This window comes from Mustela erminea, chromosome 4 (genome assembly GCF_009829155.1).
Source record: "Mustela erminea isolate mMusErm1 chromosome 4, mMusErm1.Pri, whole genome shotgun sequence".
NCBI lineage: Eukaryota > Metazoa > Chordata > Mammalia > Carnivora > Mustelidae > Mustela > Mustela erminea.
In genome coordinates, this window is record NC_045617.1 from 14,215,631 (window position 1) to 14,231,675 (window position 16,045).

Below are 16,045 nucleotides of genomic sequence, written 5' to 3' on the forward strand. Positions count from 1 at the left end.
CGTTTCTGAGTAAAGAATTTAGGTTGGGGACAGCTGGATGGCTCAGTCGGTTAAGCATCTGCCTTCAGCTCAGGTCATGATCTCAGGGTCCTGGGATTGAGCCCCACATCGGGCTCTCTGCTCAGCAGGGAGCCTGCTTCCCGCCCCCCCGCCCCCGCCTGCCTCTCTGCCTTGTGATCTCTTTCTATCAAGTAAATAAATAAAATCTTTAAAATAAAAGAATTTAGGTTGGGGTAAATATTTTAAACATTGACAGTTATAAAGATGTTAGTTCTTTCACGTTTTAAAATTTATCTATCTTAGCAAATTCCTGAATTTCATGCGCGATTCGTAAGCGATGGTAATTGTATTGTGCCACTGTGGCCCCCAAAGGAAGCAACCTAAAGATGTGTTTTTCAAAACACTTTCACAAGAAATTAGATTTTTTAAAAAGATTTTATTTATTTATTTGAGAGAGAGAGAGAGAGAGCACACATGTGAGCACACCAGTAGGGGGAGGAGCAGAGGGAGAGGGAAAAGCAGGCTCCCCACTGGACCTAGACTTCCTAGGTCCTAGACTTCCTAGGACCCTGGGATCAGAACCTGAAACAAAGGCAGCTGCTTAACTGACTGAAACATCCAAGTGTCCCAGAAGTTAAATTTTTATTAGAAAAAGATAATGTAAATGTTCTTGACATTACCATTGGCTTCAGAATTTTGTAATTTCACATTTTCTCTCATTTCATCAAATGAGATAGAGTGTTATATTCATATGTAAATCCCCTGATTCAATCTTTATGTTATTTGCTGTGAAATAAATCTGTGGTTTGATATTAAGTCCTTAGGGAAAAACAAATAGGTCTCAAATAGTCATTGTTTAGTGTTTCTATAAATGGAGCTGCTTTTTAATAAGAAAAAAAAAAAAACAGTTCTTTCTCCATCTGCCAAACTTAGATCTATGGGGCTATTAAGGATTGGCACTAAATATTCTAAATACGGTCTTTTGGATGACCCCAGGCATGATATGAGCATCTCCTCACTTTTTAGAAGAATTTTTGAAAAGCATTATAAAATGTTATTTAGATTCTGTTGTTCATTTGCCAAAGCTACCATAACAAAGTACACATACTGGGCAGCTTAACATGGGAAATTTATTATCTCAGTGTTCTCAAGTCTAGACAGCCATGCTCCCTCTGTTACCCTGGGTAGAACCCATCCTTGCCTCTTTCTAGATTCTGGCGGTGGCCTGACGTACCTTCTTGGAAAATGCTGCTCTTAGCAATTTTCATGCGTCATAAAATTATTTTCAGTACATAGCATAAAAGAATTACTCTCCCTAAGTTATTTTATCCCATACAAAGTTGGGGTTATCCTTTTCTCTTTTCCTTTGCTCATACACCATATCTGTCCCATCAACAAATATCGGTGACTTTATCCTTCAGAATTCATTGAGAATCCAACCTCTGCTCACCACCTCTGCTACTTACCACCTTGATTCAAGCCACCGAGTCTGTTGCCTGGATGACTTGAACAGCCTCCTAACTTAAATCCCTCCTTGTGGCCTGGCCCCTCATCAGTCTGTTCTCAGTGAGACAGCTTATTTGCTCTCTTTCCTGTCCATGTCCCTCATTAGTATATAAGCATCATAATGCAGGGATTATTTCTTCTGGTTTGTTCACTGCTACCTTCTTTGTACCTAGATAAACAAGTAGGTTCTTTTATGCTGTATACTGAAAATAATCTTATCATACCTGAAAATTGTTAAGAGCAGAGTTTTCTAAACAGATTTAAAGTTGGGCTGAAACAGTAGTCATTGCCTTTGGTATTTGGAATTAGATGTATTTGGAATTAAACTAAGTAATTAGGGAAGTGGAAATGATTATGCTGTCATAGGAAATAAAAAAGAATGGGAACTGTCTCCTCACCTTTGACAAGGAGAGATGGAAAATCATCATAGCCGTGTTTTTATGAAGGCAGTGAAAGAGAAACAGATTACACATACAATTGTAATTACTTTACCTTGTTTCTGGAGATATTGGAACATCTAATTAGATTTTCTGAATATGATGGCAAAACTTTTAGATATTGAGTTAATTTTATGTGGCCGCCACCAGTGGTTGCAATCATGATTTTACCGTTCTGGTCCAGGGTACTTTGGCATTTTTAAACAATTTAGTGTGGTGGGCTCTCAGCCAGTCTTTGGGGAGGTAACTCACTCCACATCTGCTGGTCAACCCCGCTTTCCTTCCCACTGCTCTCTGTTCCTGTTGTTCAGCTTGTTGCTCCCACCCAGCAGATAACCATCAGGGAATGAGCACGCTATCAACTGGCCCTGTGGTGGGATTTTTCTCTGTACACTTGCTGTCCTTCAGCCTGTGAAATAGTTCCTACCTGAAATCTACGGAAACCAGAGGTAGTTTGACTGGCTTTAGAAGTAATTCGTCATTGCCTATACAGAGGTTTCGAGAGTGCACGGAGCACACCATGAGAACCTGCCTTTGCCTTGGGACCCCTCTACAGCCTGTGCAGAAGGCCATTTTGAGAATATTTTAGGGTGTGGTTATGTGTAATTTACAGCAAGCCTGACAGTGTTCAACAGTGTGTGTGTGTGTGTGTGTAGTGTGCGTGCATGTGTGTGTGTGTGTGTGTGTGTGTGTGTCTCAGTTGGAGTAAAGAGTCATCTGCGCCCTGTGCTTTTACTTTAGGCCTTTTCTAGTTCATTTTTATTGGTATCAATGGGTATCCAGCAATCACAAATTTTAAACACTAGGGTATTTAAAATGCCATAGCTTTTTTGTGTGTCATAAAATGTTTTGAGAGCTCTTTCCGCACGTGGGAAAGCATTCAGTAAAAGACTATCCAACGGTTCTGAGATTCAAAGTCATGATCATAAATGAAGACCTGGGTTGGTCCTGGCATGAAACAGGAGATTTTGCCCTTTTATTTGCTCAAGACCAAATTCTTCACACTGTAAAGCTCTGTGATAGCTGTGGGATACTTGAGGCTAAGGAACTCTAAGATTCTAGCAGATGTGTAGGTATATCTGTTGATAAAGCAATAGTATGCTAGTAATGTTTTTAGGTAGATCTATATCCTTCTACATTTCTGAATGCCTCATACCCAATGCTTCTTTCACCTTAACTGATGTGCATAAGATTGTCCTCTTATTGCAAAGTTAAAAATGGTAAAAATATTTTTAGTCTATTGCCATAAAAATGTGTTATTTTTGGATATAGGCATATAGTGGTCCATGTGAAATGGTTCTATTTATTTATTTATGCAAGAATGTATGTATGTTTAACTGTTTATCAGCAACATTCAGCTGTGTCTACCTTTGTCGTTTACCAGCATCAGTTGGTCAAAAGGTTATAAAACATCTTTTTGCATCAAATACAATTAGGTCCCCTGAAAGGGCACACTTTCATCAATAAAGTATTTTTGGTCACTCATGTGGGTCTGATCAAGGGGTAGCAGTAGAAGGGCACTGAACCGTAAACTGTTACCCTCAAGATGGTGTTTACAAAGTAATAACAAAATGGACCCACGTGTCGGTTGTGCTTTATTTTGTTGCAAGTAAATGAAATGATCTTAAATTATTTAACTAAGAAGTGAAATCTGTTGAAAAGATACACTCTCTGACTGGGCAGGAAAAGGTTAGCTCAGCGGGCTTGGGTTGCTCAAACTCTGTACATTGCAAATAAAGACCTATCTTTAGGAACTGTCCTTAACTGGCTCCTAGGAGCTCACCTCTGAGCCCTTGGGAAATTCTGCCTGATAGGAGTGTTTTGTATGCCTGGACCTTGGGCCATGCTGTTCTACTTTGATGTGATCAGTTTAACAATGTGTTTCATGGTGAAAACCTACCTGTTGGGAAGTGCGGGAGTTTGAGTAGCTGAGGCCAGTTATGTAAGTAGTGTATGCCTAAGTGACAAAGTCCAAATAAAAACCCAGGCAATGGGGCTAGTGCATACTTTTCTGGTCTGTGACACTTCACATATCACTGCACACCATTCTGGGAAAAATTAGGCATGCCCTATGTACTTCTCCTGGAAGGTCATTCATGCATGGAAACTCATCATGATTTCTCTGGGACCCTACTTTATGAGCTTTGCCCCTTTGCTGATCGTAATGTGTCCATTCACTGTAATTAATTGTAATCATTAAGTATATGAGCTCTTCTGAGGGTCCTTCTAGTAGAGTCATTGAGCTTAGGATGGTCCCGAGGAGCCTTGATGTACTGAGTGACCCAATCTTGAGAAAGTCTGAGGCAAGTGGTTCTTGGGGCCTCAACAGCAGGACCTGGTGATAATTGTATTTAGGCCATTGCCATGTGACAGCTTGATTCCAGCCAACTTCTGGATCCAAGCAGAGAATGTGATGATGCAGCTCAAGTCACTCATGTAACAGAAGATGGGGCTTTAGCACAAACATGACCACGAGGGGACACGGTGTGAATTAGGCCAACTATTTTCTATGCCAGTATGTATTTATATACATAATACTTCCATTATTACTATTTAGTCTTTTTTTATATCCATTCACATTTCAAAGTGGCCTTTTATTAATAATTTTTTTTTCTAGTAGAATGACCGGCACTTCAGCTGATTAGGTATTACTTTTCATATTAATATTAGATAAAAATTACATTTACAGGTTTATGTATTATTCTGGAAACATTTATGTTAATACCTGGCTCAAAGTTTAATATACCTGGGCTCAAATGTAATCACTTACAAGGGCTATGATCTAAGCCAAAAATTTTTATTTCATGCCAAATAGTTATGTCTGATACATCTTTTTGGTCAAAATTGTTCTCTTAATCCTTTTCCTCTAAGTAACATAATTGTTGCTAGGGGCATAAACTCAACATGTGGCAGAGCAAACATGGTCATCCTTTCATGAATAAAAGAATGAAAATAGATGGTAGGTCAGGCTTAAATATATACTGATGCTTATAGACTAGTAAAGTGACTCAAGATACACACACACACAATGTGAGAGAGTGGGTTGTCTTCCCCAAATAGAGGAAATGGTCAGGAGAAATTATGTCAAAGATACCTGTACTTTTATACTCCATAGAGATCAGGGATGGCTTTGAAGCTCATCATGTGTCACTAAAGGAGCTGCATCGCAAAAATAAAGGAGGTGGAGAAGAAACAGAGAAAAAAGCTCCATGATGTCTGTTTCACTAATGAGTTAGCTCCCAAGGGTATAGCCAGGCACAGAGCCATGCTCAACTTCCCTGTGTTTCCAGGGACGTTTAGACCCAGGCAGTCCTCTGAGAGCCAGAATTTTAGGTTTAAACCTAGTTTGAGGAGAGCTGAGAGAAGGGAGTAGCTGCAGAAGTGAAGTGCCTCCTTCTCCATTCTCTTTCCCATCTCCGTCTCCCTCTCCTCCTGACCCAACTGGCCATTCTGTTCTTTGAATAGCCTCAGATTCAGCATGAATATATTTTGGTTCCACTATAGAACATCTAAGGAGAATATAATTTTTAAAAATATTGTACCAAAGAAAGATAAATGATAAAAAATGATAATTGTAGTTTTGAAACGTACCTGATAGGATTTCTGCCTCGTGCTTAAAACTGAAAATTGGTAGGCAAGAGGAGCAAAAGCACATTGTTTTTGTTACTCCATTAAGTCAGGCTCCAATTAGTTACTTTCATTCCAACCCTTTCTTTTGGCTGCCAGTACCATGACCTAAATCCTGCCGAAGTATTCAGATTGGTGCTGTAAATATCTATATATGTGACAAGAAAGACTTTTTACCTAAAGGTTCCTTACTAAAACATTGTTCCAAAAATAACTGTGATATAGTCAAAATAATAAAGGTCGCCTCTATTTGATCATTTGCTACATGTAAACAATTCTTTATGCAAAATGGAACACCAAAACTTGTCCAATAATCCCTAGAATGTTTTTATTCTGATGTAATTTTTGATAAGTGTTTTGTTAATTTTGCACAATATTTACATTATATGCAATTGGATAGAGCTTATAAAAATATGAAGATCATTCTCTATTATTCATTTTTGCAAGCTCTTTATAGTAAGTCTGGCCAGAGGTTTATTATTCCCCTTCTTTTACTAGTTAAGTAAAAAATCGATACATCATGCTTGGTCCTATAATTTGGTGTGTTGAAAATATGTTACCTGTGCATTACAAATTAAATTGATACAAACATTTTTATTTTAGGGAGAAATATTTTCTCCCAATTTCTATTTAGACTGGTAATAGCCATCAGTCTCCATGTCTTTACTTTGTGCAGGAAGACACTGGTGGAAAAATTTCCAGAAGCAGCTCGTATTTCCTATAAAAAGAGAAATTCTGCGTCATGATCTTATTTCTGTGTATCTCTAAGATTCCCAAAGATATTTGCAAATAAGCATCACATATCTCTGTTGAGTGTGATTCACTCACCATTTACACGATTATTGCCAACTAGTGCCAAGCACTGTGCCTGGTATTAGGTATCTAATGATATATCCAACTTCTTTATCTTCAAGAAACTGCCCCATGATCTGAATTCCTAGAGACACAGATTTGTAAATAACCAATTGTAATGCAACATGATCATTCTAATCTGAACAATATATTTAGGGCAAAAGAGGGATTTAATTCTAGTGGGAAAACTGAAAAATATTACATATGATGAGCTGAGTCATGAAAATCAAGCAGGAATTTACGAAGCAGAGAAAGAGGGAAGTGAGAGGATTTTAGGTATCTGTTCTTGAAATAAAAACCATCTTCCCTTCTTTGTCGTGCAGACTGGAAACTTCAGTCATTTCTCCAACAAATACTTGATGAGTTCTTACTGAGAATAAGATACTCAAAAACAAGATATTCTGTGTTGAGTTGCAGTCTGATTGCCTGGAAACAAGAGCTTTTTCTTTACCCATTATATATGTACCACATTTTAAGAGCCATTAATGTGCACATAGGGGCTACAAAAAAATTTTTTTTAATTGCATTTATTCATTTATTCAGTGAGTCATTCCACCAATATTATATATTGAGGGCCTGTCATTTACCTGGACAGAAGGATTCAAGAGTTATGTGTATCCAGATAGCATTCTGTGGAGAACAGAGGAATCAGGATTGATCTTGGTGATGGCCATAGTCAGAAAGAAAGGAGAGTGAACAAGGCAGACTCATCAAAGAGGTTTGGGGAAGAATAGATGAGGGAGAGGTTGGTCCCAGCAGTCAGCACAGAGAGGCTGATGAGCTGAGTTGCTCAGTGGTCACTACTGACCCACCGGTTGTGTCCATAAGCCTGTGCAGAAGCACCTGGTGGCGGGGGAAGGTAGACTGTGGGGCAGCCGTCGATTCAACAGGAGATACGTGAGTGGCAGAAGAGGTTCACAAGAAAATGGTCTTCAAAGTGGCAGAGACGAGTTTGTGTTTAAAGGCAGAATGGGAGCTGCCTGGGTGGCTCAGTCCGTTGAGCGTCTAACTCTTGGTTTTGGTTCAGGTCATGATCTCAGGGTGGTGAGAGCAAGCCCCAGGCTCCGTGTGGAGTCAGCTTGGGACTCTCCCTCTCCTTCTGCCCCTCCCCCTACTCCCTACACACACACACTCTCTCTCTCTCTCTCTCATGCACAATCTCAAATAAATAAGTAAATCTTAAAAACAAAAGTAAACAAAGGCAGAATGAATGGATGTGACTTGTTTTTTTTTGTTTCAAATTTCTTAGAATTTTTATCATTTCAAGAAAATTCCCTGCTCTATTTCATTTTCTTTATATATTTTCAGGTTAACACAGTATAAGAAAAACTTCATTTGCATTTGTTCACTGAATATATCACATATTTATTAACTTTTTCCTCATTGTTATGCTGCATTTATATTACTAGGATACAAATGGACATTTTGCATGATAAACAGGTTGCATTTTTAATGATTACATATAACCAATACAATAATTTTGATTCTTATCACACTGAATAGTTTTCATTGTAGCTCAGTAATAATTTTATTTACATGCTTAGAATATAAAGTCATTATTACATTTTTGCTATATTAATAATAAGCAGTGTGAATAATGGAATATAAGAGAATGCCTGAAAAATGAAAACTCTGTTATTTTTGAACATGTATTTCACAGCATAAGAACAAAATGTATTCAGCTGTTCATTTTATAAAGAGAGAAAATGCGTTTAAAATTAGAATCGTACCATTCAGAGACCGTAATTCATGCAGTTATAGGAGAAATATAAATGCTTTCTATCAGTGGTTAGAGAAAAAAAGTCTCATTTCAATAAACCATTTGGTGATTAAATATCTCTACATAGAACTTTTCCTGTCTTTTTTCTTTTTTAGAAAGAAAGACAATTGGATAAAGTCAGAAATATAGCATTAGACTTTTAACATGTTTCAGTGAGAACCAGAAAACTGTAGAGCTTGAGCCCAGGTAATGAATGGAAAAGCTCTCATTCTGTGAGAAATCTGAAGACATCAATCCTCCACTGACCATGAACAATAGCATTGTTACTTCTTTCCTTCCTTCCTCCCTCCCTCTCTCTCTTTCTTTCTTTCTTTTAAGAGAAAGCAAGCACAAGCAGGGAGAGCAGCCAGCAAAGAAGTAGAACCCATGTGGGGCTCAGTCCCAGAACCCTGGGATCATGACCTGAGCCAAAGGCAGACACTTAACCCTCTGAGCCACCCAGGTGCCCCACTTCCCTTTCTTCTGAGCCAAGAGAGACCTTAATTCAAGGTTTGACAAAGCCTAGTACATAGGTATTTTAGTGATCTTTATTAAAAACAAAACAAAACAACAACAACAACAACAAAAAACCCTCCATGAATGGAGAATGGGCTTTGACTTATTTTTCCAGTAGTGGTGATGGATTTGTACTGATCAGTCTGTAATCTTTCACTTGTGATCCTCTGGGTTCAGTTCCATGTTCTGAAGACAGCCGAACTGGATTTGTCAGGCTGTGGAACAGGACATGGCCAGCTAACCCACAGGAGTTTCAAACTGCAGCCCTAGTTGTGCTAGCAATGCTCCCACAGCTGGCCACTGAGCTAAGGAGGTTGCTGTGGTGAGAACAGGCTCCGGGAAGCCGTGGTAACGTACTAGCCCGCAGTGAGGTTGGGAGGTTGATAGTTTATCTGGGGCACCTCCTCTTCTGTATTTAGGCCCTGCATTAATGTCTCTCTTATCTTTTATGTTGATAGTGACTTATTTTCCTTCTCTTACCCCATAACATCTCTTTGACCCTTGCAAAAATTCCTTTATAGAAAGCTGGTATGTATACGAAAACCCAAGCATTAAGTATCCTGAGGTTTTTGAGTAAGTTTCTCTTCAAAGGGTTGTTTTTCTGCTATAATTGGTAATTGCCAATCAGATCCAAAATAATTTATGTATTTAGAAATTGTTCCTACAGATTTCACAAAAATGAGTGGCAAAAGTATGACAGAGAGAGAGAGAAGCATTTTTTGCATTTATTCTTTTTGTTTGTTTGTTTTTTTAATCTTACAGCGGAAACCCCCAATGGCAGTAGATGATCTTTTTGAAGACATGAAAGATGGTGTTAAGCTACTTGCTCTTCTGGAGGTTCTCTCTGGACAGAAACTGGTAAGGACTTTTCCTGTGACCACACTTGTCAAATTGTCCCCCTTTGGAATTTGAGGGTGTGGAATTGGGAGTGGAAAGGGTGCTGTCCCTGTAAGACAAAGTTCTCTTCTTGTAGTTGGTAATACCTTGGAAACACTAGCCTGTCAGCCACTTCCGGGAGCTGAGAATAAATTCCCTTTAGCATTCTGACACACCTTTAGTGGATCTGAAATGTTCTATGTCATAGTGGCTCCCTGAGAATGCAGAGTAAAAGAATTTCATCACTAATCTGTCATGTTCGTCTTCTGGCTCTGTGTGGCATCCAGGACGATGACTTGCAGATTAACACTACCTCAGCTCATAGTGTTTGCTTTCCATTTGGGAAGGATTGTTGGTGCATAACTGTGCAGTATTTATGTAGCTGTTTGTTGAAAATTAAGTTGGAAATCAGCATGACATTCTCCATACACTTGTGGACATCCTCCATCGTCAATCATGTGTCACAGCAACAGCTTTTTTTTAGGTGCGGTGGAACCAGCAGAGTGAAAAAAAGCACATTGACAGTGAACTACAGAATGTCTTTTTCTACATTACTTAATAATAAAGTACAAACAGCCCCCAACCTACAGTGGTTCAACGTCATGACTTTTTGACTTCGTGGTGGTGTGAAAGCAGGACACATTCAGTAAAAACCATACTTAAAATTTTGAATTTGGATCTTTTCTTGGGCTAGTGACACACGGGATGGTCCTCTCTTGGGATGCTGAGCAGTGGTGAGGGCCACAGCTCCCAGTGAGCCACGTGATCGTGAGGGTAAAGAGCCAGTACACTTGCAACCATTCTGTACCCACACAGACATTCCTGTTTTTCACTTTCAGTTCAGTATTGAGTAAATTACATGAAATATTAAACACTCCATTGTAAGGTATGTTATATGAGATGATTTTGCCCAAATGCAGGTGAATGTAAGTGGTCCGAGCATGTTTCAGGTGAGCTAGGTGAAGCTGTGATGTCTGGTAGGTTAGAGATATTAAATGCATTTTTGTTTTGCAGTATGTCCAACGTAAAATAAGCTTATTGGGATATAACCCCGATGTAAGTTGAGGAAGATCTGTATTTCATTTTTCTGGCTTATCTTTTATTATTTCAGAGTAGTAGAGAGGTAAGAAGTTTGCAAAGATGAACTACTTATAAATGTTGTCTGTCATAATTACAAAAAGGTACCTAGGAAATAATCTTCAAAATATTGTCTAACATGTTAGACACAGAGTCCAAAATTGGGAGTACTCATCTTTTCTTTATCTACTGCTTCTTGGCAACAGCTGCCCCATCATTATTACTTGGGTAATTGAGTTTTTTAAGTGTTTTTGCCTAAACATCAATTTCCAGTTAATTTTGTGCAGAGTCCTCAGAATAGCTTTTGTAAAAGAGTTTGTTGGAAAATTACAAACTGATGCTAACTTTGTGTAAATCATTTATCTACTAGGATGCACATTGTGGTGGATGCTTTCAGCTCCCCTTGTGACATCTCAGCTTGCCTCCCTCTTCAGTGAGTGCGATTTCAGACGGTGGAGGGCATTGCCCACACACTGTAGTAGCACCTTGCCTCAGGTCCTCTTAACAGGTCTCCAGGATTCCATTCTCTTGGCTTTTTATCAAAGGCACAAGTTGCTTAAGGCAGCCCTGAACTATGGAAGCATTAGTAATCCCTAAGGGCCCTCAACCAGTGGAGATGGGAGTCCATGAATAAATGCTCAGCCTTCAATTTGTAGGAGGGACAATTCTGTGACATATTTTATAGAGTGCTTGGATCCCCAGCAGGACTGAGGCCCAGTCGCTCGCAGTGGGAATCCTCAAAAGCACTTTCCTTCTTCCCTGTCTTACTCTCCATACCTCTCCTCACTCTCACTACCTATAGTCACCTCCCCAATAAACTACATGCACCCAAGACCTTGTCTCACACTCTGCTTTGGGGGAATCAAACCAAACCCGTATGAAAAGCTAATCTGCAATATACAAGTATATGCATGAGCTAAATAAACTGGATTAGCATCCAGATGTGGGAGTCATTGACAGTACAGCCTTGGTTTCCAGATATAATTGGCCATCTTTATATATCTTCCTGAATTAAGCTCTTTACTAGAAGGTTAAAGGAACCTTTGTTATAATTCAGTTGGTTATTAAAGAGGTATAAGCTTCCACATCAATAAATTTGCCAGTGTACTTGACCAACAAAGTATAGAAATCTTGATGGGCATTTAATTGCCAATCTAGATGATTCTAGAAAAAGTAAATATTTTTACATAAGAGACTTACTTCTGTTTAAGTGCCATACTCATTCAGACATAGAATTATAAGACCTTGAAGCTAGAAGAAATTTCGAAAAGAATCTCAGCGTTCTTACTTAGTGGGTAAGAAAACGGAAACATGCAGTGGCAATTTCCAGTTTAACCTTTCTTATTTATTTATGGGAGTCCTTCAAGATTCTGAATTACATGAAATGAGATTACTCTGAAATTATAAATAAACCTTGGAAATGAAAATGGTTTTTTAAATTTTGTGCAGGTTATTATGGTCCAGGACCACATTAACATGAGAAATACCATTTGAAGGAATGAGTATCCTTGGCATCTTTTTAGAGCTTTCAAAGGGAGAATGTGGGTAAGACCATTTCTCTCAGGAGCATTAATACTATTCAGGAATTCTATAATATCTCAAAAATATAACTCTATTAAGAACACTATGCTTAACATCAGGGTTCATGTAGCCTGGGACTCTGACTCTGACCGCTATTATCTGGGAAATGGAGCCAAATGGGTTAGTGTCCTTGAACTGCCAGCATCTCTTGAGAAATCTCTATGATTTTATTTAAAGTCTTAGGGTATTTTTAATTTTTTAATTACTGTTCTTAGATTTCTCTACGTTCTTTGATTATTTGTGGAACATTTACTCTTTAAATGAATCAGGGATTATATATCTTTAATTGCCCATAAATATAGGAGCACTAAATTTAATTTGCACTTAGGATTTTTTTTTTTTAAAGAATATGATGACTTGTCATTGAAAAATTAGAATAAGAGTAGCAATAGGAAAGAGTTAAGGACTTCAGAGAAACTTACTTCTTATCCATTTGGTTAACCCTCTCCTTAAAAAACTCCTTAACACTTTGCAGAAACCGAACAATCCACTTGAGAGTACACAATAAAAGAAACAAAACACCAGTTCAAAAAGATACATGCAACCCCATGCTCGTTGCAGCTTGATTTAAAATAACCGCATGCACGTATGTACCAAGAGCACTTTTCATATAAGTGTTTCCTCACATATAGGAGGGACAGTCTCAGTAGGCAACATGGGAATTTTACAAATTTCTGCTCTTGGCATACAGAAACCTGACAGGCAGTTATATCAACAGATGAGCTGAGAATGAGTCTTTGTTGAGTAAATTAGTGTACCTTCCAGCTGCTGTGGCGATAATGCTCCTTTGTGTTTCTACTAAACTTTATAGAAATTGATGTTGTTCTTGAATATTCTTCAAGTCTATTTTTAATCCATTTAAATTCATCTTATAATTATATTTTTAGTGTGTGCATTTTTTTTTATTCCTATTCCTTCCTGTTTATAGCCTTGTGAACAAGGACGCCGTATGAAACGAATCCATGCTGTGGCCAATATTGGCACGGCACTCAAGTTCCTTGAAGGAAGGAAGGTAAGAGACAAAACAAAACACCTTTTTAAAGAAGAAGGTGTGGGCATACTGATGTTTTTCAAGTTGGCTGTGCAGTAAAAACACTGCATGTAAATTATACAGTGAGACATTCCATATTATTGTAAAATAATCCTAGATTTACAGAAAAGTGGCAAAAAAGGGCAGAGATTTCCTGTCTATACTTTGGGCAGCTTCCTGTAATGTGAGGAACTTACATACCTAGTACGTGTTTGTGTGTTTGTGTGTGTATGCGCTCATATATTCATATATATACTTGTGCTATATACATAGCACAATTATTAAAGAAGGAATTTAAAATTGGTGTGATACCATTCATTAAAGCATAGACATTAGTCTAATTTCATCCATTTTTCCATTAATGTCTTACTTCTCTCCAGGATCCAATCCAGTACCACACCTTGCCTCTAATTGTTGTGGCTCCTTGGTCTCTTCCACTCTATTACTTTGTCTTTCCTTGTCCTCCACGACCTTGAGAATAGCTGCCGGTCAGTTGTTTTTGCAGAAGGTCTCTCAATTTGGTTTTGTTTGATGTTTCCTCAAGATTCGATTGAGATTATTTATACATTTGTGGAAAGAATTCCAAGGAAGTGATATTGTATTCTTCTCAGGGCATCATGTTAGCAGATCTAGGCTTGCTAAGTCTTGTTGCTGGTGATGTTAACCTCAATCACTTGGCAAGGTTTTCTGCAGTGTTTTTTTTTTATGATAAAGTTACTATTTTTTCCTTTAAAATTGAGAAATAACTTAGGGGAGATAACTGCTATTGGGCTGATATTCTGCTTCTCGGCAAACTTTGCTTACTGATTTTAGCATTGATTGCCTTCAGTAATTATTTCTGTGGTGTTTGCCTACTGGTGATTTTGTGTTTCCCTCAGTCCTTTCACATGTATTAATTGAAATTGTTCTCTGAGTAAAGGTTGTCCCCCCCCCCCCGCCATTTGTTTACTTATTCAGCTCTTTATTTTGGCATGGACTTATTCTATAATTATAATCCAATTAATATTATTATCCATTAATAATAATAATACTCAAATTGTTCTAGCTTTGGCCATTGAGATTTCTTTCAGGCTGGCTCCTATACTCTTTTAATATGGCCCCATCCTTTTTTTTTTTTTTTAAAGATTTTATTTATTTATCTGACAGATTACAGGTAGGCAGAGAGGCAGGCAGAGAGAGAGGAAAGGAAGCAGGCTCCCTGCTGAGCAGAGAGCCCCATGCGGGGCTCGATCCCAGGACCCTGGGATCACGACCCAAGCTGAAGACAGAGACCTTAACCCACTGAGCCACCCAGGTGCCCCAGCCCCATCCTTTTTCAGGCTTTTCCTCATTTATATTTTTCCTCATTTTATATTTTTCAGCTTTTCCACATTTATATTTTTCCTGCTCCAGTTCGGGAATCTACCACTTCCCTAAGCAAGCTTTGTCCTTTTTATTAGTGAGCGACATTTGAGTGCTAGGTGTGCTCATTGCTACTGAAGTTTCATTGCCCCCAGGCCCTCTCAACAGACAGATCTAGAAAATATGAATATTTATTAATCCAGGTATATGCATATATGTTTCTCTGTCTCCCCCTGCCTCCCTTCTGTGTGTGTGTGTGTAAACCATGAGTTTAAACTGATGCTTCTGATTACAGTCCAATACCGCAAGGTTCGCTAATGGTCTTCCATGCTTACTTGTTTCGGTGTTCTCTGACAATGAGATACCTGGGTCTCATCTCTAATGCATTCACCCATTTTTTAATCTGAGTATAGACATAAAATTATTTAAGACTTGCTCACCACGCCCCTGTGAGAAACAGATATACTCACTGGAGAACAGTGTGTATGTATAGGTCTTTTGGTCTTTAGTATTACAGCATTCGGTCAAAAAGACTATTCCAGATTTACTTGTTACTTTTGTTCTTTTTTACTCCCTTCAGTGTGATTATGTCCGTCTTTTGTAATAGAGTTAGGTAACCAAGGTATATTCAGTTTTGAGTAATGCCTTCTTTCACACACACACATTCTAGTTGGTATTGATGATTATTATTGTTTTTATTTTGGGGAGACATTATGATGATTCCAAGAGTAAACGTCATGCTTCAAGGAGGCAACCCCTTGTTATCCTTTCTATTCCATTCCCATCTTTCTCCCTTTCATTCTCTATCTCATCTCAGGGAACCAATCTCTAGCTTCTAATTTATTCTGCCAACATTTTTTTTTTTTGCATAAATTAGCAGATGTATTTCCGTACACGCTCCTTTTTTTTTTACATGAAGGATAACATCCTATAATACATTCTTGCACTTTGCTTTTCTCATTTAGTAGTACATCCTGGAAATCTTTCAGATCGGTTCATGGAGATCCTCCTCATTCTTTTTCAAAGCTGCATTCATTATCTGGATGTGCCAGAGTTCATTCAACCACTCTCTTATGAGTGGGCATTTATGGTGTTTCTAGTATTTTTCAAACACAGTGATGCAATGAATGGCTGTCCACCCATACTTTCACACTATTAGAAGGGTATTTTCCGGGTGAATTCCTAAAAGTGTGATTGCAGGGTCAAAAGTGTGTATGTGATTTGTTAGGTATTGCCATGTTTCCTTGCAAACCAGTTGCACCAACTGGTTTATATTTAGCCTTTTCCCAACTTGTGGGAATTCAGGTGTCTGTGGCTGTACCAAAACCACCTTTACAAATGGATCTCTAGATACCCCTAGGAAATAGAATGATTTAACTATTTCCTTCAAAATCTATATATACTAAATTCATCTATTTACTACCCAAATGCATATGTGGGTAC

General features: G+C 38.3%; 1 protein-coding gene across 16 annotated transcripts in view; it reads left to right on the forward strand.

Moving 5' to 3' along the window:
• Positions 1–16,045, forward strand: part of SYNE1 (spectrin repeat containing nuclear envelope protein 1) — a 462,745-nt gene that overhangs the window by 95,825 nt on the left and 350,875 nt on the right. For all 16 annotated transcript variants that reach the window (XM_032338689.1, XM_032338697.1, XM_032338702.1 and 13 more), the window contains exons 4-5: positions 9,460–9,555; positions 13,160–13,243. In XM_032338689.1, coding sequence (XP_032194580.1) covers positions 9,460–9,555; positions 13,160–13,243 — 180 coding nt within the window. The remainder of the gene's footprint in view (positions 1–9,459; positions 9,556–13,159; positions 13,244–16,045) is intronic.